This window comes from Alosa sapidissima, chromosome 21 (assembly GCF_018492685.1).
Source record: "Alosa sapidissima isolate fAloSap1 chromosome 21, fAloSap1.pri, whole genome shotgun sequence".
NCBI classification, from domain to species: Eukaryota; Metazoa; Chordata; class Actinopteri; order Clupeiformes; family Clupeidae; genus Alosa; species Alosa sapidissima.
Window position 1 is genome coordinate 24231286 of NC_055977.1, and position 25169 is coordinate 24256454.

The 25169-nt window shown below is 41.4% G+C and overlaps 2 protein-coding genes across 3 annotated transcripts in view; one reads left to right on the forward strand and one right to left on the reverse strand.

The window, feature by feature from the left end:
• tert (telomerase reverse transcriptase) lies at window positions 1–18600 on the forward strand. 2 transcript variants are annotated; one of them, XM_042076424.1, is made up of 16 exons: window positions 1–345; window positions 646–1927; window positions 2301–2487; window positions 2940–3093; window positions 3445–3612; window positions 3893–4054; window positions 4220–4309; window positions 4447–4532; window positions 4683–4799; window positions 5818–5889; window positions 6317–6502; window positions 9671–9797; window positions 10211–10272; window positions 11102–11226; window positions 12503–12663; window positions 17582–17598. In XM_042076424.1, exons 1-15 carry the CDS (start codon window positions 130–132, stop codon window positions 12661–12663), a joined length of 3195 nt encoding a protein of 1064 aa, XP_041932358.1. In that variant the 5' UTR covers window positions 1–129; the 3' UTR covers window positions 17582–17598. The 2 variants fall into 2 exon arrangements, with proteins under 2 accessions (XP_041932358.1, XP_041932357.1); XM_042076423.1 differs by having other exon boundaries at window positions 3–345; window positions 12503–12637; window positions 17582–18600.
• The window catches only part of slc6a18 (solute carrier family 6 member 18), a 17920-nt gene continuing 11243 nt past the window's right edge, over window positions 18493–25169 (reverse strand). Inside the window, exon 12 of the mRNA XM_042076427.1 lies at window positions 18493–19199. Within this exon, the coding sequence (XP_041932361.1) occupies window positions 18996–19199 (204 nt within the window). The 3' untranslated portion in view covers window positions 18493–18995. The remainder of the gene's footprint in view (window positions 19200–25169) is intronic.

A 25169-nucleotide genomic window follows, 5' to 3' on the forward strand; every position in this document is an offset into this window, starting at 1 on the left:
ACACACCTCTGTTAAAATCTCATTGGTTCCCTTTGTACCGCGGGAATGATCAAAACAGGAAGTGTGGAAACACGAGTAGCCCATGACGGACACTTCTGACTATCCTGTGTTTTTTTTTAAAGAAAAGACATGGCAGAGGTTGGTTTATGTCGTCTCCTCGACATACTTCGTTCACTTTATCCAACTGTTCAAACAATAGAAGAGTATGTCGATGGTGTCACTCTCAGCGATGGCAGGAAAGTAGCCTTGGTTGAAGATTCCGATACCAGTCGCTTCAAGGCGCTCCTCAAAGGGCTAATCGTGTGCGTTGAGAAGCCGATGAAAGATGCTCCGAGTAGCGACCAGGTATTTTTCTCTATTCGTGTATATTGTGCGACGAGCCTCATTTGGTTTCAGACTTTCAGCAGATTCATGCATCTAACACATGTTGTTCGTTTACATCATTACTCTGCGAAAGGAATATTACGGAGCGTAAACACGTACACAGCAGATGCCAGCACATTACTACTGAGGTTGCTTATATTGTCTTGTAACACATGCAACACAGTTCTTTTACCCTATTACTCTGAAATGCGTTGGTGTTAAGTGAAAGTCTACCAGCGAAAACCATTGAGCCATTAAACTCTCGCATCTGTCTTTTAAAAGCTCAGCACCTTACCGGAGGTCCTCGCTTACGTCCTGAACACCATGATGAAGAACAAGAACAGAAACGTCCTCAAGTTTGGTTACCTTTGGAGTGACAAAGACGGAGATGCAGACCCTTTCAAATTCCATGGCGTGATAACCATGAGTCCCGCGTTTATTCACAGCAGTGACCTCTGGAAGAAAATTAACCAGCGACTGGGCACTGATCTCACCCAACACCTGCTGCGAAACTGCTCCTTATTTACTGCTGCGCCCCCCAACTGTCTTTTCCAGGTGTGTGGAGTGCCTGTATACGACTTGATGTCCGCCAACGCCTCATTCAGGTTCCTCCTCTGTAAACCTCCTTCTCAACCTCCTCCAGCCAATCCACCAAGGAATAGCCAGGGGAGATGGTCAAGGACCAAGGTACGTTCTCAAGAAGTTTCCAGAAAGAGGAAAAGGGAAAATGGGCAGGAATGTGCTGGAGATTATGAGGGATTACCAGGGAAACGAAGACGTTGCCCGGCAGTGGAGAGGACATGTGATTCTGCAGGGCCAAGTCACAACACCGATATCATCAATAGTGAACAGACCTCCCATCACAACATCAATGCCACTCAGGCTATCAATGAAAACTCCCGTGTCTCCAGGCACCCCAAAGGGGCCACAGGAACAGCCCAGGCTACGGCCACCTCTCATGGCTCTTTTAGCTGGAAGCCAGCAGACCAGCCCTCTCCCCGGCCGTCGGAGTGCTTCATCCGCATGCTTCGCGTTCTCTACGGCGGCAGCGGCCTCAGGGGCTTTCTGCTCAACAGGAAGTTGGCGACGTGCGGGGCCAACGGCCCCAGGGGCCTCCAGGGGCCCGACGTGGTGCGTCTGGTGTTCCTGCAGGGCGAGGCGTACCTGCGCGGCGAGGAGCCCAGCCCCAGAAGACTCCCCCGCCGCTTCTTCAACATGGCGCCTCTCTTCAGCCGCCTGCTGCGCAACCACAGGAAGTGCCCCTACTTCCACTTCATGCGCAAGAAGTGTTCGGTAGCCACCACCGCCGGCACCGGGCCGGGGAGTGACATGGCGTCTCTCCTGGCGGCCCACTGCCTGCCGTACCGGGTCTACCTGTTCGTGCGCGAGTGTCTTCTCTACGTGGTGCCGGAGGAGCTGTGGGGGTCCGAACAGAACCGCGCCCTGTTCCTCGCCCGGGTCAAGCAGCTGCTGAGGCTGGGGAAGTTTGAGAGCCTCTCCCTGGCGCAGGTCATGTGGCGCGTGAAGGTCCGAGACTGCCACTGGCTGGGTCTCAAGGCCAGAGGTATGTGTATGTGGTGGTGTGGAGGCTCTGTTTGGTCATTTGTGTTGTATTGGGTGATCCTGCCTTCTGATGTTGTGTGGCAATGTTTTGATTGTGCTCTGTTGTGTTACAGTAGTGTTTTGCTACTTTGTAATGAAAATTTGTATATAATTTGTATACTTGTATACTTCAGGATGTTATGAAACATATCGTCTTGTCATATGTCATCTCTCTCTCTCTCACTCACTCACTCACTCACTCATTCATTCTTTCTCTTTTCTTTCTTTCTTTAATTCTCTCTCTTTCTCTTTCTTTCTCTCTTTCTCTTGTCGTTCTTTTTTCTTTCACTCCATCTCTCCCCCTCCTTTTCCTTTCTCTCCCCTCGTTCATTCAGCCCACTGTCCCAGTGAGCACCGGTACCGGAAGCGTCTCCTGGGCCAGTTCCTGGCCTGGCTGCTGGATAGTTACGTGCTGGGTCTGGTCAAAGCCACGTTCTATGTCACAGAGAGCATGGGCCGGAAGCACGCCCTACGGTTCTACAGACGAGAAGTCTGGAACAAGCTTCGTAACCTGGCATTCAGGTGAAGCATGTTGTGGTCCTTTCCATTGAATATAATGATTGTGGCTGAAGTACATGTGGTTTCTTAGCAACTGCAAGAAAACTCAAGTTGTATGTCATGAGTAGCTGTGTGATTAGCACAGATGGTATCAAGGTTAGCAGTATGATTGCATTAAAATACCGGCATTCAGTATTGATCCTCCATGAAAACACTTTGTGTTTCTGACTCCAAAATACATAGTCTTCATTCAATTTCAAATGTACATTTATTCATTTAGTAGACGCTTTTATCCAAATGACTTGCTTGCATATATCAAGTATATTACAAGGGCCATTGTCCCCGGAGCAACTCGGGGTTAAGTGCCTTGCTGGGCACAACAGTGCAAACCGGGTGTTGAACCCACAACTTTTCAGACTACTGCGTGCGAGCCCAGCTCCTTAACCACTATGCTACCGCCATCCCTAATTTCTCAGGAAGCACCAGTCCAAGGGCCAGTGGCAAACCCTTACGCCACTGGAGGTGGCGTCCCTCCCCAAAACCACAGTGACCGCTCGACTTCGCTTCATCCCCAAAACTCACGGCATGCGGCCCATCACACGAGTCGTGGGAACGGATCCTGTAACCAAGGTGTGGAGAAATGACTTTCACTGTAGAAGAATACATAGAGGATCATCAACATAGCTTTATACGATTGCAATATATGTTTGTGCTAGTGTTCTCGAGCATCATGAAGAAGAAAGGCAAGGCTCTCTTTATATATATTGCGTATATATTTTGGGGGCAAGAGAAAAGTGTGCCACACCCCATCTATAAAGCACTGGCACCTGAGATAAATTGAGTGTTAAAAGGACCACCACTGTACGTCCAGAGCATGTGTGTATTATGGTAGTGGTGTTTGTGTTTATTTAAAGGACCACCACTGTACGTCCAGAGCATGTGTGTATTATGGTAGTGGTGTTTGTGTTTATTTTTGGCCAGCGCTTCCAGCGGAGTGTGAAGAACCTGCGTGATGTGTTGGGTGTGTGTGTGAAGTCCTCGCCGACCCTGCTAGGCTCCACAGTCTGGGGAAGACAGGACATCCACAGGGTCCTAAAGACCACCGCTCAGCAGCAGAAGACCAAACCCACACCACTGTACTTTGTCAAGGTGTGTGTATGTGTGTACTGTACTTTGTGTGTGTGTGTGTGTGTCTATCTATCTATCTGTCTGTCTGCCTGTATTGTACTTTGTCAAAGTGTGTGCATGTGAGAAACTGCAGAGATGTCTTACTTTTTATAATGCTTTGAAATCAACTGGATGGAAAAGGCATCTTCCTTTATTTGTATTTAAAACCTGCATTAAACCGTTCAAAACTTTTTTTTTTTTTACTGTCTACAGTGAAAATGAAATGACACCACAGTATTTCTTTGTTGTTTTTCTCTGGCAGGTGGACGTCAGCGGAGCATATGACAGCCTGCCTCATGACAAGCTTGTGCGTGTGGTCAGTGAGGTGCTTCTGCCTGTGCAGGACGTGGCTTTCTCTGTGCGACAGTACGCCAAAGTCTGGAGCGATCCCCTGCAGGGCCTGAGAAAACAGTTCTGCACAAGGGTGAGTACACACACACACACACACACACACACACACACACACACACACACACACACACACACACACTCAATTATTAAGCAGACATAAAAATATGATATCCCCAGCAATAAATAAAATGACAAGTAATACTGTGTGTGTATGTGTCTGTGTGTGTGTTGCTACCAGGCAGAGGCCCAGGCCTGTATCAACATGAAAGGTTTTGTGATGCAGGAACAGGAGAAGGGGAAACTCCACAATGCCATTTTGGTGGAAAATGTGAGTGTGAATGATTGGTGACCAATAGAAGTGACATTAACCACAGAAAATGTACTCGTGCTTAATGAAGCTGACTTAACTGTGTGTTCTCCTCCTGCAACCCTCACGCCTCTCTAATGGCCCTTTTCTTCCTGCAGTATAACTCACCAGATATAAAGGGAGGAGACTTGCTTGCCTTTTTCAAACAGATGCTTAAGAGTTGTGTTGTTCGGTTTGGAAAGCAGTGAGTATTTTTGAAATCCATCCATCCATCAATACATCAATCCATCTATACATCAGTACTTTTTTATTAGTTGATCTTAAAGGCGGTGTGGTTTCACATGTTTGTGGGTATTTGTCATATTTTATGTTTTTTGTTTTTGTTTTGTTCTAGAACGTTCCGGCAGGTTTGCGGCATCCCTCAGGGGTCGGTGGTGTCCAGTATGCTGTGTAATCTGTGTTATGGTCACATGGAAAAGTCCCTGCTCAGCCACGTCACTGAGAAAGGAGGGTACGTCACACAGAACCTCACATTCTTACACACACACACACACACACACACATACACACACACCATCGTTGGAGACGTAGGTGCGTCTTGCGGGTCTTAAGATGGCTGTTGAGGCCAATCCGTGCTCCATATTTTGGTGCAGTTTGGGTCTTCAGATGGCTGTAGAGGCCGATCCATGCTCCATATTTTGTGGTGCAATGTGAGCAGGGGATGTTGATGTGGTGGTGGAGCCTTTTTCTGTCATCTCTTTTAGAGGAGAGAAGGCTGCCGAGGTAGGGGAAGTGATCAACATTATCGAGAGTGGTGTTGTGCATGTTTATGGTGAGCTGAATTGATGGCTGGTTGGGTGGAGGTTGGTATAGGACCTGGGTCTTTTTGATGTTTAAGGCTAGACCCAGGGCTCTGTATGCCTTTCAGAATGCTCTGGAGATTTCCTGAGGAGTGGGCTGCGATAGCTTTGTCATCCGCATACTGAAGCTCCATGATGGTGGTGTGGTTAGTTTTAAAAAATGGCCCTGCAAAATCTCATCTGGCCAGTAGGTGTCACTATTGTAAATGTGTCAAAGGAACACAAAAAGGTGCTTGATTGTAGTCCATAATGCCTCAGCAAATTTAGTGGAAATTGTTTGGTCCTTTTGCTGTCTATATAATGTGTTTGCTAAAAAACAACTGTGGTCCTGTAGATGGATAAGTGGCTTAGATGCTTTCCATACACCAATCGACAATGTTGTTTCACAGAAGTGAGGGTGTAGGGGGTGCTGTGGCGCATCTGGTTGCAGCGCTCGCTCAGTTCGAGTCCGAACTGGGTCATTTCCCGCTCCCACCTCATCTCTCTGTCACTGTCTACTGTCCTGTCTGATTAAAGGCATGTAAAGCACCCAAAATTATTTGTACATAAAAAAGTGAGGGTGCATTTGATTGGTTCTTGAGCTCATATATCAACATAACAAGCTTTTGGCAGATTCAAGGACTTCTCCTTTAACCCTGACTTGCAATGTTTTTCCTTCCCTTTCATTAGGTGCCTGATGAGGCTGGTGGATGACTCTCTCCTCATCACCCCTAAACTCAACAGAGCCATGTATTTTCTCAAGTGAGTCTCTTTGACAAAAGGCATACTATAAACCCCCAATGGCTGTTTCACTTTCAAACACACAACCCTAACACGTCATGCAAGTTGTTTATCTGCTATGTAACTATTTTTGTGAATAAGCTGTTCCCCTTTCCCACTCTCATTCACTGTATTATTAACATTTTTAAGGTGCGTTTTTGCACAGAGAAGTTCTATAAACAATAGATTGTACTGCTGTTATAACCACTGTAATGGAGTTAGCTCAAATAAAGTCAAGTTACTTTTATAAAGTATGATTTAAAAAAATAACAACAGAAGTACCTAAGTGGTTTCCAGTAAAGTTAAATCATTTGACATAAAGAAATGAAAGATGAATAAAATAATAGAATAAGAGTTTGAGAAGAGACCAAAAACAAGGTGTTCTGCCTGCTTTGTGCCCACTGGGCAGGACCCTGCTGGCGGGGGTGCCCCAGTACGGCTGTGTGGTGAACCCCCAGAAGGTGGCGGTGAACTTCCCGCTGGAGGAGGGCGTGAGGTTCCCCGGGGTGCAGGTGCTGCCCCAGCACTGCCTCTTCCCCTGGTGCGGCCTGTTGCTGGACACACAGACCCTGGATGTCTCCAACGACTACTCCAGGTGAGAGTCACGTCAGTCACCAGAGGGATATACTACGGAGTATAGTGCCACCTGCAGGACACAATAGAACAAAATACTATTTCACCTGCACAACCCAAACCAGCACAGCACAATACTACTTCACCTGCACAACCCAAACCAACACAGCACAATACTACTTCACCTGGGGCCTGTACTACGAAGCGGGGTTACTGGCTTATCTGGGTAACTTCGAGAGTAACTTGATCACGTGTGGCGTAAGTTCCCGATTAACCCGTACTACGAAAGGTGGATGGGTTTTAACCGAGGTATGCTGCCATGGCAATTTATGCTGCATCTCAAACCTGCTCCGAGCAGGTTATGTTCTTGGTTAACCAGAGGTTTCCGTTAACCACACCCTTTATATGTAGCCTACCACCCCTCCACTAACAATTCGAGACTATGTCGGCGTACCTGGATGATCCAAACGACATCGGAGCGCAAATCGTGAGGTGCTCTCTTCGAGAGGTTTTAGAGACTGCCATATATATATATATATATATATATATATATATATATATAAAACATTGCCAAAGTGCGGCCCTTTTTAACTCAACAAGATGCAGAAAAACGAATTCACGCCTTTATCACTAGCAGGTTAGACTACTGCAATGCACTTTTCACTGGTCTTCCCAAAAAAACATCTAAAGAAATTGGCACTCATACAGAACTCTGCGGCTAGACTTTTAACTAAGACTAAGAAGAGAGAACACATCACCCCTGTGTTGGCTGAACTGCACTGGCTCCCTATTTCCTATAGAATTGATTTTAAGGTTATGTTAATTACTTACAAAGCTCTGAATGGCATAGCACCTTCATATATCTCTGAGCTTTTAATATCTTATCAACCACAAAGGAAACTTAAATCATCCAATTCTAATCTTTTAATCGTACCCAAAGTGCTCCACAAACAAAGTGGAGAAGCTGCTTTTATCCATTATGCCCCCAAACTATGGAACACCCTGCCTCTGTACATCAAGCAAGCGAGTTCTGTAAATATTTTAAAAAAAGATCTGAAAACAGGAAAAGCTTTTACAGGAAAGCTTTTAGTTAACTCATCTTATCCTGTAGACTACTTTTTCAGATTATTCTACATCTGCTGCTATTGGAGGGCGCAGCCAGCCAGAAGCAGATGGGCTCCCCCTATTAAGTCAGGTTCTGCTCAAGGTTTCTTCCTGGAATATGGGAGTTTTTCCTTGCCACAGTTGCCATATGGCGTGCTTGTGGTGGGTAAGAGGGTTAAGGCTGCCAGTCTTATGACGTCATTTTCTATATTTTTGATATGTTGCTGAGTGGATCATAAACGGCCCCAGCAATGAAGAAAGGTGATTGATAATGACTGACTGACTATTATTGTGTTACATGCTTCAAATGTAAAGCACTTTGAGCTGCATTCTGTGTATGAAAGGTGCTATACAAATAAAGCTTATTATTATTATTATTATTATTATTATTATTATTATTATTATTATAGATTGTCAGCCGAGGGAATTCGGTGATGCTGAACATCTGAGCAAGAATAGGCCTACTGTATGTCCAAAAATAAATTGGACATAGGCCTAGCCTAGCCTACAGTATGCTGAACATCTGAGCAAGAATAGCCTAAAATAAATCGGATATAGCCTAGGCCTAATAAATTAAAATCACCATTTTAACAAACTTGTTGAATTGAATGTCATATTACTGTACCCTGCACATAAAGGCTACACATTTCCACAGCACCAGAATCTGACCGAATGCCTCCCTCAACCCCTTCCACAATCGGCCTTCCACTATTATTTGCGATGGCCAACTCCTCTGCTACTGTAAAACACTCCTTACAGTAGTGTAAGACACCTTTTTCTTGTTAGCTGTAAAACAGAGGCCAAGTGAAGGCTATAAGCATACTAGGCCTACATGTTTTCATAATTAAGAAATATTAATGCAAGCTATAACTATATAAACCCACTATTCTGAATAATGTGTTTGTGTTTCATTTTCACCTGCTGCCATGTGCGTTTGGCAAATGTGTTGCATCTGAAATGTTCACAGGATTAGGCATACACTAAATCAGTCAATGGGGGCTACTTAAACATTCAATTATCCTATTACTGTAATCTATATGCCCACTTCTAAATTGTGTTGCATCTGTAGGCATTTCTCTGAACTCAAAATAGGCAATTTAATTATTTCAACTCCTTTCATACATTCCGCAAGCTATTAATCCTCCGGAACACATATTTGAAGAACATGTGGAAATAAAACTTTACTTCTAGGCATTTAGGCTACCCGATCTGCAATACGTTGCCAACAGCCTTGCCTTGCTTTGTTCACTGCCGACATATTTGATTTTTGTCGTAGAGTGGGTTTTAATTCCTCATAACTTGGCATAATAATTGTGCATTCCTCATCCGTAAAATAAGGTGATCGCGTCATCATTGAAAGTGGTGACTTGCGCTGCAACCCGCTCCTTTTATGTGAACGCGGTTTAACAAAGTAACCCTGGGTTACATCTGGGTAGGTTAAGCTCCCTTCGTAGTACAGGCCCCTGCACAACCCAAACCAACACAGCACAATACTACTTCACCTGCACAACCCAAACCAACACAGCACAATACTACTTCACCTGCACAACCCAAACCAACACAGCACAATACTACTTCACCAGAGGTATACTACAAAGCAAGGTAACTGCTGATCTCCAAACAACATGCATGCCACATTTTATTTATTTTCCAGGTATTAGCTGTCTCTTCATCAAATATATGCTGGTAAATTTTAGATAGATATTCATCTGGGAGGTAGATGCTCCAGGTAAGAGTTATCCACACCAGTACCTTCCTCTTCTCATACCTGGCCCTGGCACCAACCTATTATATCAGAAATGTTGTCCTAGTATGATATTTGTTGCAGTGGAGCTTGCTGCTTTTCCAAGTATTCACTGTTGGTATATCAAATGTATGTTGGTTAATTAAATATTAATGTGCAATACCCCCACTTGTCTCCAAGGCAAGAATTCCCAGTTAGAAAGATGTTTAAAGCCTTGCCCTGGAAAATAGGGCATTTTGGATTTAAGTCAGCACAGTAGTGTAGATAACTTTTGACATTTTTGCTTTTTCGATGTATCCAATCCCGTTGCTGTATTTGTCTTACTTCTCTGCTCTGTCTTAGTTACGCTGGCCTATCGCTGCGCTACAGCCTGACCCTGGGCTCCTCCCGCTCCCCCGCGTTGTTCATGAGAAGGAAGCTGATGACCATCCTGCGGCTCAAGTGTGACGCCATCCTGCTGGACCTCCGGGTGAGCGCCCCTCGTGCATCCTCAGACTCTTTCAGGGAGACGCATTGTATTAAATTGCATTTTATTGAAAGACTGTGTTTAACTAAATGACACACTATTGAAGTGCTATACAAACATATCTCTGAGGAGAAAAGTGTAATTTGTAAAGTGTAATTTTTTACTCTTTTGAGTCCAGGGCTTCCTTGAAAAAGAGATGTAAGATCTCAATGGGACTCACCTGGTAAAATAAAGGATCAATACAAATAAAATAAAAAGAAGACATATACTGATATTGCAGCTTTGGTTTCACAGGACTGAATTGCTATTGTTACTGAGTTGGTAGGTGGTGGGACAGTGAAGGAGGCACAACGTGTTTAATTCACATTATCTCCCTCTTGTTTCACCTGATTTAAAAGCCTTTATCTTCTCTTTAGACAAATTCCCTGGAGACCGTCTATAAAAACATCTACAAGATCGTGCTTCTCCAGGCTCTGAGGTAACGGCTCTCTGAAGTTTTTTTTTACCAGGGGCCGTGGGAAAAGGCGGTGGGCAGTCTTGTCTCTTCCCAAACTTATTCTATCAGTTGATCACAATGTAGCTACAATAAACCGGTAGATATCATAACAGTCTGTTTTCCAGCCTTGTTCTGTCGCCACACATGTAGCATGGGGTTATAGCAAGTCATTGTAAAAGAACTCCATTGCCATCATTATGCCCAGAATATGATTGTTGAGTGGCGATAGAAGAGACTTTGGACTTGGTGTTGCTTGGGAGAGCTCCAAGGACAGGCCTGCGGGCTGCTGTGTAAGTAACTGCATGTGCTTGGAGTCCTGGCCAGTTGATGTTTAACGTGGAGGATGAGTTTACGATGGTCAGTCGCTGGGCTGGGCTGGGCTGGGCTGGGCCACTTCCCTGTGTTTATGTAAGCCACCTGTTTACAGGCCCTAATGGTAGTGGGACGGAACGGAAGTGTACTGCAGGGTGGAGGGGAGGGCAAGGGTGATGTCTGTGTGTGTGTGTTTGGGGCGGGTGGGGGTGGGGGTGGGGGGGGGGGAGGCGGGGTATGGGGGCAAGGGTGATGTGTGTGTGTGTGTGTGTGTTTGGGGGGGGGGGTGTTGACAGCAGGGTGGAGAAGAGGGCAAGGGTATCACTCCTGGTATTACTTAATGGGCTTAAATATAGGGTTATTTCAGAATGCAGTAATCACACACCCTGTGGCACTCCAGCAGGCTACCTGAGTTTACATTGTGTGTGTGTGTGTGTGTGTGTGTGTGTGTGTGTGATTTTCATCCCTTGATGCCCTGTATCCGTTGCCTCTTGTGCAGATTCCATGTGTGCGTGCAGGGTTTGCCTAAAGGTCAGACTGTGGGGACTACTCCAGCCTTCTTCCTGAGGATGGTTTGGGCGATGGCCAGAACCACATACACCTGCATCAAACAGAACAACCACGGTCAGTCAGGGATGGCCCAGACCCAGCTGGGATGCCTCTGTTCCCTGTGTGTGTGTGTGTGTGTGTGTGTGTGTGTGTGTCAGGTACGACCCAGACTCAGCTGGAATTCCTCTAGTTTCCCTTTACCTGTTTCCTGGAAGCTTTTTTGGTTATAGTGTCTTTATTTCTGTGTTGTATGCGTTTTGTAGGTCTAAGGCAGTCAGACAAGGGTTTAATAAAGGTGTGTTAGACCTCATACAGCACTTTCCACATGTATTGGCACCCCTGGTTAGCAAGTAAAAATAGGTATAACAAAATCTTGATGGTTTAACTTTGTGTCGCAATGAGGAACATATGCACTACAATTATTGGCACCCCTACAACATCTTATAAACATAATGTAACTAAAGCTTTTTTCCCATTCATTTTCAACTTTTTAAGTTAATCTCTCTGAACTTTCAAGCAGTAATCCATGATTTCCTGTTTCACTGAGGTTTATGAATAAAGTGACCTACTGGTCAAATACCTTACTTATTCTTCAACATGGGAAAGACCAGAGACACAATTCAGACATGGGGAAAGTGTGTTATGTACAGCTAAAACAATAATTAATCAATTCTAATCAACTGGAAATGTGACCAATTTGCCTACACGAAGACCCATGTTGGCTACACACACAGTGAAAAGGAGGGTAAGAGAAGCAAAAAGTCCATAAGGATCACTATTGGAGAGACTGTGAAAAAAAAGGCATCTTGGGTGTCCAAGTTAAACAAAAGATTGACCTCCATGTTGATATGTTATTTAAAAGGCACCCCAGGAAAAGACATTTCTTGTCAATAGCTATTGAGATGGCTGGAGTGGCTGAATGCTACAGTCATTTTGCCTAAATCTGGATGTTCTTGAGAGAGTCTATAAAGAGGCATAATCTCAAATCCCCTGCTTTCTCTCCTCCAACATTATGGGATGTGACAGGAGAAGATTAAGCGCTATTTACTAGCAAAGGGAAAATTCACAAAGTATTAAATACAGAGGGGTCAATAATTGCGACACATGTTTTTGTTATGAAGGATTTTTCTCAGAATAAATTTGCTTCCCCTCAAGGTTGGATTTTTCTTCATTGTGTTTATTGCAAAAATAAGGATCTCCAAAATACCATTTGTATCTATTTTTATTTATTTGATTATTTTTCATATTTATTTTTTACTCAACTTTACCACGGGTGCCAATACATGTGAAGCGTGCTGTATCTCTCTCTTTCTCATTCTGTCTCTCTCTCTCTCGCTTTTGTTGTGTTTAGATGGTGCCCTGGGCTCTGCTTATGGTGGCTGTCTGAGGCTTAAGGCCGTACAGCTGCTCTACTGCCTGGCGTTTGAATGGGTCTTTGTTCGCCACCGCCACACCTACCGTTGCCTTCTCCCTCGCCTTCGTCAAAGTATGTTCCCAGCTCTCACTGTATAGGTTTGTGTGGCATCAAATGAATGCCTTATGTTTTGAAAACCAAACCTCTGTAACAAAGGATGATGCTTTGTCTATTTATACATTAGCCTCTCTTCCTAAATGTGTTACTGAGAAATAAATATTATCCAAGTCACACTTTAATTGCTTAGATCAGTGGTCCCCAAACTTTTTCTTCCGAGGGCCATCTCACTATGCCTGGCTCTAAGAGGGGGCCAGAGACTCGAAGTATATCAGTAACCATAAATAGCTTAGTGCTTAGCAGTCTACCTTAGTTGAATATTCCATTACATTTAATCATACAGTAGGCTACTGCAATTTAATACTATTGCTAGCTGTGTTTATGTTGCCATCATGCCATATCAGTGTAAAATAAAGCTCAAATAAAATAATATTAATAAAAAGACTTTAGCATTCCCAAAAGTATTAGCAGGGAGTCCCAAAAGTATTTTATTCAAAAATGTGTCTGAACTCTGTGTCTTTGCATACACAGCTCAAGTTGTGAACAAGCAATACAGTATCCTAAAAATAATTTAAAGTTCTCAAACTATGAGAGTTTTATGAAGTCCTGGCAAAAACATCTGAAATGACCACCATTCTAACTTTCACTCATCTGATGAGAACTTTGTGAACTCTTTTGAACGAGTGAATAAAAATAGAAATAATTATCCCAGAAAGTCCCAGAAATATGACTTGAATAGAAGTTAGTCAGTTATTAACAATTAATTGATAAACTTTTAGAATACTTTGAGCACTGATGCAGTCAGCATAGGCCTCATATTGATTGCAGGTCCTGTATAGTAGGCCTACATTTCATTCCGTTTTCAATGGCAAACGCGAAACAGCGCCAAAACAACCAGTGGACAAAAAGAGTATTACATGTGCACTGTTAAGACTCGCCATAGAGAATGAATGGGGGAAATTACGGAGGTTATAGTTTGACGGTGTCGTACTCCCGTGCGGGCCAGATGCTATATACCACGGACATGTTTTGGAGGGCCACCCAAAATGAGGTGGCGGGACGTATTCGGCCCGCGGGCTGTAGTTTGGGGACCACTGGCTTAGATTATCAACATTCTATCTGTTGACACTCATTTCAAATGCAATTTAAGGTCAAGGTTAGGGGTTGGATTTGGTTAAGGTGATGTTCAGTAACTGTTACATACTGAACTTGAATCTGAACAGATGATCTGTTAAAAGTCCCTGCGGGTGGACTAGTATACAAATCACATCATTACCCAGATAGATCCCAGAATTCTACCTGTAGGCCTGTCATAAACTTTGAACAGGAAAAAAAATATTTTCCCACCCTTCAGTAATTTTCCAGTAATGCACTCATGGCGGTGCAAAGTCCTCTTGACTATCCAGAAGTCTCCTTGCTACACTTTTACAGAACGCCATGAATTAGACTCCTCCTGTTCTTGACACTGATCACCGTGACCTACAACTACAGGCCTATCAGCCAGTTCTCTCCAAAGAGTTGTCTCATATAGTGTTGCACGGTGCACCGATACTACAAAAGTATCGCAATACCCTGAAATTAAAAATGTCACGATGCCTAATTGTATTAGTATCGATAGCGCCTCCTCCCCTAACCTGTGGCTGTGAGTCTTTTCTCCTCACACACACGTAAGCGCAGCTGTCGTGCTATAAACAGCGAGACATGGCTGCTAGTTCAAGTGATGCTATGGTAACACACTAACACATCATAATAGGCTAATATCAAGTTGATTTGCTCACTTGCATCTCACAAGTTTGTGTTGCTAACCTACCTAGGCTGTGGGATTTTGGTCATTTAGGCCTACTATTTGGGTTCAATTTAATTTAGAAATAGGCTAAGCAACCATGGCAAACTTTTACATCTGAAGAGAGATCCTTGCTAACTATCCCGCTAGCTCAGGTCACGTTTGACAATTATTGCTTGCTAAAATCATTAATGAACATTGCAAGACACTTATCTCTTCTATGATCCCAGAAAGATTTTCTTCGACTGGTACATTTTTTGAACATATATTTTATCTAATGACATACAAAACATAATTAATTGCATCCACATATCCTTATGCACTATGTGCAACTTTTATTCAATAGACTAGACTAAAACCGTAAGACAAGGTCAATTACTCTCACGTATCTCTTAAAGTGACAGGCACTCAATTACACCTACACATCACCAATGTGCACTCAATTAGACCTACACACCACATTAAAGATATGCCTAAGTGTAATAGTTTAAAAATAGTTATAGTTTTAGAATAGTTTTCAAATTGCTAAATATATTTACTAGTAATTATGCAGAATATATGAAATATGACATAAGCCATCATTTTCCATGTGTGTTTGTGTGGAGAGAGTCAAGCAGAATCTGGGATGGCCACTGGTGTGAATGATCACACTACAGTATATTCAATATTACTGATGATGATGTCAAGGTGGTGGGGCCCCCAAATCTGATACATTTTTTTTTAAGTATTGAAGAAGTATCGCAATTCTTGACTTGGTATCGGTATCGAAACATTTAATTTTGGTATCGTGACAACACTAGTCTCATAACAACTGTTACATTACTTAGAGGCCAATCATTATCTGCACCCTCTGCAGTTTGGTTTAGGACACAACCATTCTACAGACAGCTACCTGTTGAACATATGAAACACTCACTTGATAAGGGGAATGTAGTTGGTGCAGTATTTCCTAGATTTAAAAAAGGCATTCCACAGGGCACTGTTTTGGGTCCTATATTTTTCAGTCTGTACCAGACTTTACTTGCCAGACGTATATGCCCTGAAATAGGTCTCCATATGTATGTTAATGATACAGTTGTGTATGCATCTGGTAACCTAACTAACACCTATAACTGAGTTGCAAACTAAATAGAAACTTAGTAAAAGTGTCTTCCTGGTTTGAATCATCCTGCTTAACATTAAACACTAACAAAACTAATTCCATTAGAAAAATCATCTGCTACAAAACACTCAAAAGTGAGCTCATTGAACAAGTGTCAGAGGTGAGATATCTACTGTAGGTATAGTTACATTTTAAGTCATTAAAAAAGTCAGTAAACCCATCAAAGCCAACTTGGTCTGTTTTAAAATAATAAGAAACTGTCTAACAGTTGACTGTGCCTTGCTTTTTCTAAATTCCATGATACTCTCTTGGTTTAACTATGGTTTAACTACCTGCTCTCAAGCCAACCAGTCAACAATTAAAACCATAGAGCAGTGGTCCCCAAACTTTTTCTGCCGAGGACCAGCTCACTGTGCCTGGCTCTAAGAGAGGGCCAGAGACTCGGAGTATATTAGTAACCATAAATAGCTTAGTGCTGTGAACAACAGTAGTCTACCTTAGTTGAATATTCCATTACATTGAATCATAAGTTACTGCAATTCAATACCATTGATAGCTGTGTTTATATTGCAATCATGTGTGGTCAAAATGAATCCAAGACAACTGGTGTGAGACTGCAGCTTTATTCACGACGCCGGGAGCATGTTACCCACATGAAATGTCAAAGTAACAAGCCCACACATCTGTGGGTGAAGCCAACTCTTATACCCTTACCCCACACCCATGGAAAATCACAAGTTGTCACCCTCCAGTGATCACTTAACCATCTGGTATTTTAACAGAGATAAGAAATGTTTACGACCCCCCATCCTGAGGGTTACCCACAGTTCGGTGACACAGGGGTTAATTTAACTAAACATTCCAACATTGGAGTTTCAGAAAAACACAAGGGTCAGAGTAAGGAGATGACAATTAGATTTCACTACATGTATGTAAGGTATACTAAACATTCAATGAGAGACATATAAAATGTATCCCACACATGCCATATCAGTCTAAAATGTAGCTCAAATAAAATAATACTAATAAAAAATAGCATTCCCAAAAGTATTAGCAGGGAGTCCCAAAAGTGTATTTTATTCAAAATGTGTGAACTCTGAACTCTGTGTCTTTGCATACACAGCTCAAGTTGTGAACAAGCAATATCCTACAAATAATTAAGTTCTCAAACTATGAGAGTTTTATGAAGGGCTGGCAAAAACATCTGAAATGACCACTTTCACTCACCTGATGAGAACTTTGTGAATTTGTATGAACATTTGAACGAGTTAGTTAGTTACTAACAATTAATTGATAAACTTGTAGAATACTTTGAGCACTGATGCAGTCAGCATAGGCCTCTTACATTGTTTGCAGGTAAGCCTACATTTCATTCCGTTTTCGATGGCAAACACGAAACGGCGCCAAAACAACCACCAGTGGACAAAAAGGGTGTTACATGTGTACTGTTAAGACTCGCCATAGAGAATGAATGGAGGAAATTACGGAGGTTATAGTTTGACGATGTCATACTCCCATGCGGGCCAGATGCTACTGTATATACCACGGACATGTTTTGGGGGGCCACCCAAAATGAGGTGGCGGGCCGTAGTTTGGGGACCACTGCCATAGAGCATCTTTACAATAAGACTTTAAAATCCTGGACAAAAAGCAGATACGGTACCATCATTGTCAGATATTAAGCAAATACCAATAATTTAATGTTTTGCTTATTTCATTCTGATACATTTATTTTTAAATGCATAAACAATATTGCTCCTCAACCCCTCTGAAAAATCCTAGAAAGATTGCAAAGCAGCAATAGAACCACTAGAGCAACCACAAGCAGCAATTGCAGAATTCCATACTGTAAAACCTATTTTGCCCTCTCAGTGAAAGGGGCAACATTTTGGAATTCATTACCAGATCACATCAAATGTATGTCACTTTGCAGCTTTTAAAAGAGTTACCAAATCATGGTTAATCCTGCAACAATATTGTACTCATGTGTATTGAAAACGTTGATATCTTTGGATGTTTTTAAATCACTCGTGTAACTTCTTGCTATACACTTTTTGCTTTGTATCCTTGCCAGGAAAATGGAGTCTGGAGAGGGCCCTGAAAGGAATGAGGTTGGCGAGGGTCCGCCAGGCAGCTACCCCCAGAGTGCCACCTGACTTCAAGGCCATCAGAGCCTGACCTTTGACCTCCCACAGGTCAACAGAGGAGAAATCTGTTCTCTTCAAGAAAGTCAAAGGATATGTGTTACCCATGAGGATGAAGGTTCAATGTGAGTGTGGTTCAGAGATGCTGTTGGAGCCTGGTTATAAAGTCCATGTGGTTCTAGGCTAGAGCCTGGTTGTAGAGTCCATGTGGTTCTAGGCTAGAGCCTGGTTTCCTTGTTAGGGGGTTGGTAAGGCAATAGGTCCCTAAAACCAGCCAACTGAATACCAGTGACACTTGTGGCCAAGGCCTTTAAGAAGCATGTGAGGAGGATGCATTTGTGTTTTCATCTGCAATACAGACTCGTCATGTGTTGGGACATTTAGGAGAAAAGAATAATTTCCACAACCATAACTTTTTTATGTCGTTTCGGTTGTAACTTTAATGGGATCAAAAAAACTCCTGACTAAACACATTGTACATGCTTTATGTTTACGGAAAGGCCTCATTGCATTGATATAAAACTGATGCCGTATCAGGTTTTCTCGTAAAATACAACCCATTAAAATATGAAGCGAAAGGTCAACTGCCAAGATCAAAAGCATCTCTGCTTTCGCCTCCACTCCCTGTTTTTCCCTGTGTTTGTTTTGTGTTTTTAAGAGAGCTTATCTCCAATGTGAAGTTACCAGTTTCACTGCTGCTTAAGTTGTTAACCTGTCCAGCAGATGAACCGTCCCTCTGTAATAGCTCAAAATGCTAAACTACCTGAATTACTGTCATCAGTTACCAGATCAGTTGTCCATAGCAAGAGCAACAACAGAATCAAAAACTACAAGCAAGAGATCTGTTACAAGATGTTTATTAATGTTTATTTAAAAAAAAATGGTTTCTGATTTTCCATGTTCTATGCACTTTTATTTCCAGAAGAGAAATAAATACTTAGCATGAAAACCAAGTAGTACATGTATGTTACAAATACAATATCTAAAATGTATTTTTACATTGTTGAGCATTTCGAATTTCCACATATAAAAAATATACTGAGCTAGAATTACTACAAACAGAAGACTGCACTATTTTGTCACTGTATTCACTCCTGAACATTAGAGTACTCTTCCACTGTGGGATCTCTTTGGCACTTGTATATTCTTTATTTACATCAGGAAAAGCTTCAACAAGAAGCTTAAACATTTGATCATTTATTGTTAAGTTTAAGTGTATTAAGTTATCCAAAGGTTTTCCTGATCACAGAAAGTACAGAAAACTAGTGCACAGTCCTCTTCATTGAAACAGTATCAAACAGTATCAAATGTTGGTCTCATTATCACGCATGTCCCTATTGCCGTCTACGTGTCCATGTTGAAGCCCTCGTTGGCATATGGATTTGATGTTCTGCTAGTGTCTGTTCTCCCGGTTCTGCGCAGTTTCCTATTGATTAATCTGTATAAGGCCACTATAGGTATGGGCCCTACTGGAATGGCTACCAGGAGAACACAGATGACAAATACCCAGGTGGGGTACGGCTGGACGTCCGTTAGAGGGAAGTCAACCTATACAAACACATGAAGAAAAATATATAGTTAAAGGGGAATTCCATTGATTTTTCACAGAGATATCTGTTTGTCGAGGTCACCAAGTACGGTCGGTATGAAATAAAGCCAAAAAAACTGGTACCTAGCTGAAGTTGCTACAGCCAACAGCTAGAGAAGCCAGGCAGCAAAAGTGCTACATTCTGGGGGCATCTTAACATCATGCCCCCAGAGTGCAGCTTTATTTTGTATCGACAGTACTTGGTGACCTTGAGAAAAAGAGTTCTATGTGAAAACTTTTACCAGAAGTTTGTTTTTGACTGAAAATGACACTGGCGCATGTCAAAAGATAGTGTCATATCAATCATAAAAAAACATTATGATTACTATGATGGCAAGTAAAGGGGTTGTTTGCCATTGGTTGTTTAGAAAGGATATGAATAATTTTGGACATATCATTTTTCATAATAAGAAAAAATGGTTATTTTGCACACTAGCTTACTGTCTTTCTGTCCTCATGTGCTAGTGTCATTTCCAGTCAGTAGAAATTGGGAAATTAAAAAAAATAATTGTGCAAGTGATATGAGTAATATTGAGTTTAACTTCACAACAATGCAGTCATGTGTTCCAATTTACAATTTCTGAAATGTAAATTGTGCTTTTATTTTTTTGATGTTTACCCACAATAATTACAGGATATTACAGCTCGCTAAATATATGAAAAATATTGGTATGTTAATGATTATCTTTGCATTGTATTGCATAGGGGTGTAACGGTACACAAAAATCACGTTTCAGTGTGTACCTGAAGTCATGGTTTGGTTAATGTTTGGGTACTATGGTAAGCCTAAAATTCGCTGATGCCCAAAGGGAATAGTAGTTTGAAAAGGTGTCAAAGGTTTTTTTGACGTTAATTGACATGCTGTAGCCTATGCTCTGTCACTTTATATGTTTGTGTGGATTAGTATTGCAGCGTCTGTGATGGTTTTAGTCCGTCTTTGCCCTTTTTGTCTTTAGGCTAAATTTACACAGTTGTAGACTATACAGAATATGTTGGTAACACTTTACCAGAGGTGGAAAGTAACGATATACATTTACTCACGTTACTGTATTGAGTAGTTTTTCTGTGTATTTTGTATTTTTTAAGTACTCTAAACCCAGATTTAGTTGTAATAAATATGTTAGGTGGTCACTACTAATGTTTGTGTGTTTTGTAAAAACTCTGTCATAACTAAAAGAAATGAGTTGATTGTACTATTTAAGTGAAATATACAATGCACTGATCATGTTAAGCAGAGACAACGATAAATGTTACGTTTTTGCAAGGCAGAGGAGGGGTCTAAAAAAATTCTGCTCATCAACCGTTCCTCCTGCTTCTCAGTCCATGCAGATGAATGACTCCATGCCTCGTGCTGCTGTGACATAGGCTACTACATCAAATGGTGGGTGAACTTTCTGATGAACTTGTTGAAAAATTAAAATTCTGATGAAATAACCGAAAATTATGTTCAGTTTGACCAATGGTTAGCTAAATGTTTGTTTACGTGATTAACTTACATTAACCTGAGAAAAGTAAGGTAACATTAGCTCCGTTGTTAGCATGCTAGTAGTCTTTCGGACAGTTAGCTTCCAATGGGTGTGTATGCCAGATTATAACAATATCACATATGTTTTTGTGTAAATATACTTGTCTTGGTGCTACTAAGTTTAATTCAGACTTTATCATTGAAATAGGTGTTTCTGTCTGTAGACAGTTTTAGCTAACCATAGCAGCACATGTTGGTTAGCTTTTGGCTAATGTTAGCCGATGTCCATTCACTTATTTGTTGCATTCATAGGTGATATAACAAACTTTTATTTCAACTGTGTAAATGAACATGGACTAAAAAATTGTTTTCTTATGTTCTTTTTTATAGGTTCTTTGTCTTTTTTTATAGGTTCTTCATCTACAGTGGATGTGGAATATTTATGAGTTTAAATGTTGTTTGTTCATGTTTTATCAATAATAAAAGGCATTCCTATACCTACATTGTGATGGATTTCTTTTCAATTTTTAATAAAACAATTAAATTAATACAGTACCCTAATCTTAAAATAAAAAAACAATAGGCCTATCTACAGAACTTAGTTCATATTTTAATGAATTTGTTAACATGCATTTTAACCTAGTTATTTTATACAACTGCAACTTCTGAAACAATAAGTTAAGTGAACTAAAGATTTTTAGTAAAGACTACTAATGTAAGCTTAATTTGTCTACAGCATCGACATAGGTTGTTAGTTGACACAACTAAACATGTTTAGCTTCATGTTTTGTAAAAACTAGAATGGTTTAAGGCAATCGGTTTCCACGCAATTTTCTAGTAATGACAACTAGTTCGGGTTTAGAGTTTATAAAATCGGTATTTTATTTTACATTTGAGTGAAGTATTGTACTTCGCTACATCAAAAATCTCATCTGTTACTTGAGTAAAAAAAAAAACGTAAACAGAAAGGGAGAGAAAAAAAATCGCGCCCTAAACCAGCCTGACAAGGATCCTACAAAAGGACATGAATCAACCTGCCGCCATGCAGTTTTTCTGAAAGTGATGGGAGATGGAGCTGGATCACGAGATGCATCAGATTACATGTGTAGCCTAACCTATGAAAGTGTATTTTCCGCTATTTCAATAGGTTGTCAGTTCGTTAGCACTGATGATTGCGGAGATATTCAAGCAAACACCATGGGATTTCGTGTTTTGACGTTTCACCTTTCTTTGGAAAGAAGTTTATTAGCAGTTGTTTCCCCTCATTTGGATGTCTCTCTTTTTCCTGTTTTGGCCTTTGTTTTTGGTAACCTGACTTGGCTTTCTTGGAGAAAGACATTGCACCAGCAGCACAACAATTTGCGGTCCACTACTAGCGATGCTCAACTAAATAAACAAATCCACACATATTAAAATATCCAAACATTAATGTCCCTAAGTAGAGTTATGAGTAAAAAGTGGAATAGCACAGGGAAAAAGTATTGAACACACTAAAAACAGTACACAAGGGCAAGGAATGGCAAGGAACGAGCTGGAATCTATACATAGTTAGAGAGTAATTATCCCTCCTATCTGTGCAAATTAATGTAAGCTGGGTTAGTACATATTGATGAGCTATAAAAAGGTTTTTCGTTACCAAGTTGTCACACAAGAAACATGTCATGATGGGTAAAAGCAAAGAGCTCTTCCAAGACCTTTGCAACATTATTGTTGCAAAACATCAGTGGAACTGGTTACAGATGCATTTCAAAACGTCAGAATCACCCAGTAAGCAGTATTGGAGCCATTATCTGCAAGTGGAAGGAACATCACTGCATCATCAATCGGCCATGCACAGGATCTCTTCACAAGATTTCTGACTGGAAGTCAGAAGGATCGTCAGAAGTGTAGCTTAAGAGCCAAGGACCACTCCAGAAAGACTTGGAGGCAGCAGGTTCAATTGTTACAGAGAAAATCATAGATAATGCACTCCACCGCCATGGCCTATATGCACGCTCACCCCACATGACTCTATTACTGAAGAAAAACATGTCGAAGCTCATTGAAAGTTTGCTACACAACATTTGGACAAGCCTATGAAATACTAAGAGAATGTATTCTGGTCAGGTGAGAGCAAAATTTAACTCTTTGGATGTCATACTACACACCATATTTGGAGGAGAAATGGCACTGTGCATCACCCTAAAAATACCATACCAACAGTGAAGTTTGGAGGTGGGGGCATCACGGTGTGGGGCTGTTTTTCATCTCATGGTACTGGCAGACTTCATACAGTTGAAGAAATTATTAATGGAGCCATTTTTTCTGGGAGAACCTTGCCATCCACCAGAACAATGAGGATGAGACATGGCTAGACCTTCCAGCAGGACAATGATCCAAAGCATTCAGCAAAGGAAACTCTCAATTGGTTTCAGAGAAAGGAAATTCAGGCCCTGACTTAAATCCAATTGAACAGTTTTGGAAGTTACCTAAAGATCAGGATTTACAAGAGGGACCCCTGGAATCTTCAATATTAAAAGACTATCTGTTTAAAAGAATGGGCCAAAATCACACCTGAATACTGCGACTGATTAGTTTCGTCATAGAGGAAATGCCTTGAAGCTCTCATTACAAATAAAGGGTTTTCCACAAAGTATTTAAGAAATTTCAGTAGGCGTGTTCAATACTTTTTTCCTGTGGCATTCCACCTTTTTTTACTCATAACTCTACTTATGAACATTAATGTATATGTGTGGATTACCTAAGTTAATACTAATGTCTGGTGAAAATTTCATGCAAATAGCCTCACTGGAAGTATACTTACTGAAAAAAATGTTGACGTGTTCAATATTTATTTCCCCCGCTGTAAATATATGGTGGAAATAAGTATTGAACGCTTACATTTTTTTTTCAGTAATTAGCCTAAACTTCCAGTGAGTATTCAATATTTTCACCACACATTATATTAACACACATATAAAAAATCCAAACATAAGAGTTATGTGTAATAAAGTGGAATGACAGGAAAAAAGTATTGAACGTGCCTACTGAAATTTCTTCAATACTTTGTGGAAAAGCCTTTGTTTGTAATGACACCTTCAAGACATTTCCTGTATGACAAAACATATTAGTCGCAGTATCAGGTGTGATTTTGGCCCATTGTTCTAAACAGATTCCAGGGGTCCCTCTTGTGAATCCTGATCTTTAGTTACTTCCAGAACTGTTTGAATTTAATTGAATTGGCTGCCTTCAAGTCTTTCTGGAGCTTACTTCGAGTGGTCCTTGGAATTGACTATCCTTCTGACTCCCTGGTCAGAAATAATGCGAGGAGATCCTGTGCATGGCCGGTTGATGATGCAGTGATGTTCCTTCCACTTGCAGATAATGGCTTCCATGCTGCTTACTGGAAGATTCTGAAGTTTTGAAATGCATCTGTAACCAGTTTCATTGATATGTTTTGCAACAATAAGGTTGCAAAGGTCTTGGGAGAGCTCTTTGTTTTTACCCATCATGAAATGTTTCTTGTGTGACACCTTGGTAATGAAAAACCTTTTTATAGCCCATTAATATGTAGGCTACTAACCAAGCTTATATTAATTTGCACAGATACAGTAGAAAGGATAACTACTCTCTAACTACTTACAGATTCCAGCTCGTTCCTTCCCTTTCCTTGCCTTAGTGCTTTTTCTTAGCGTGTTCAATACTTTTCCCCTGTGTTATTCCACTTCATTACAGATGACTCTACTTATGGAGTTGTTTGGATTTTTTATGTGTGGATTACCTGAGTTATTACTAATGCCTGGTGAAAATGCTGTGCCCCCCCTTTTCCACTTTTCAAGGGTCCTCTCCTCCATTGGGGCCCCTATACTTCCCACTTTCCCCCCAGTTCAACACCCTTTAATCTGCTGAACCTTCTGCTCGTTTCAAATATAAAAACTCTCTGCAACTCAACATTGGCCTGCCTGCCTTAGCTGCCTGTGAGGGGCTTTTCAGTTGTGCATGATTACTGTTCACTGCAAAGTGACCAAGGATGAGTGCAACTAACTTTGAAAATCAACTACTGCTCAGACTTAAAGGAGGTGATTTTTCACATAGATCTCCATTTCTCAACATCACCGAGTACTGTCGGTATGAACAAAACTGAAACAATCGGTTTTACCTAGCTCGAGTTGCTGCAGCTACAGCGCTACACACTGGGAGCATGAACATGTCTGCCTTAGCTGCTAGCTGCAGCAACTCGAGCTATAGGACCAAAGTCCTTTTAGACAAGTACCTCCACTCTGCGGCCATATTGCAATGCTTTTTGGGCACTTATCGGGCATCTATTTCGGCAGAAATGCGTGTGCGTAAGGCTTCACGACACCAATCTTGCTCCAGCTGCGAGATCACAACAGATTGGCACAATGTATTCACAACACACCACATGATTGGCTCAATGTATTTACATGTCGATGTTTTGCCGCAGAAGGGTTGTGATATGTGTAGA

Excerpts from the sequence above, each read along its gene's own strand:
- tert (XM_042076423.1), top strand. The coding sequence starts at position 130 with ATGGCAGAGGTTGGTTTATGTCGTCTCCTCGACATACTTCGTTCACTT. Across the intron at positions 4,800-5,817 it reads CACGTCACTGAGAAAGGAGG|GTGCCTGATGAGGCTGGTGG; the intron begins GTACGTCACACA and ends CCCTTTCATTAG. Across the intron at positions 6,503-9,670 it reads GTCTCCAACGACTACTCCAG|TTACGCTGGCCTATCGCTGC; the intron begins GTGAGAGTCACG and ends GCTCTGTCTTAG.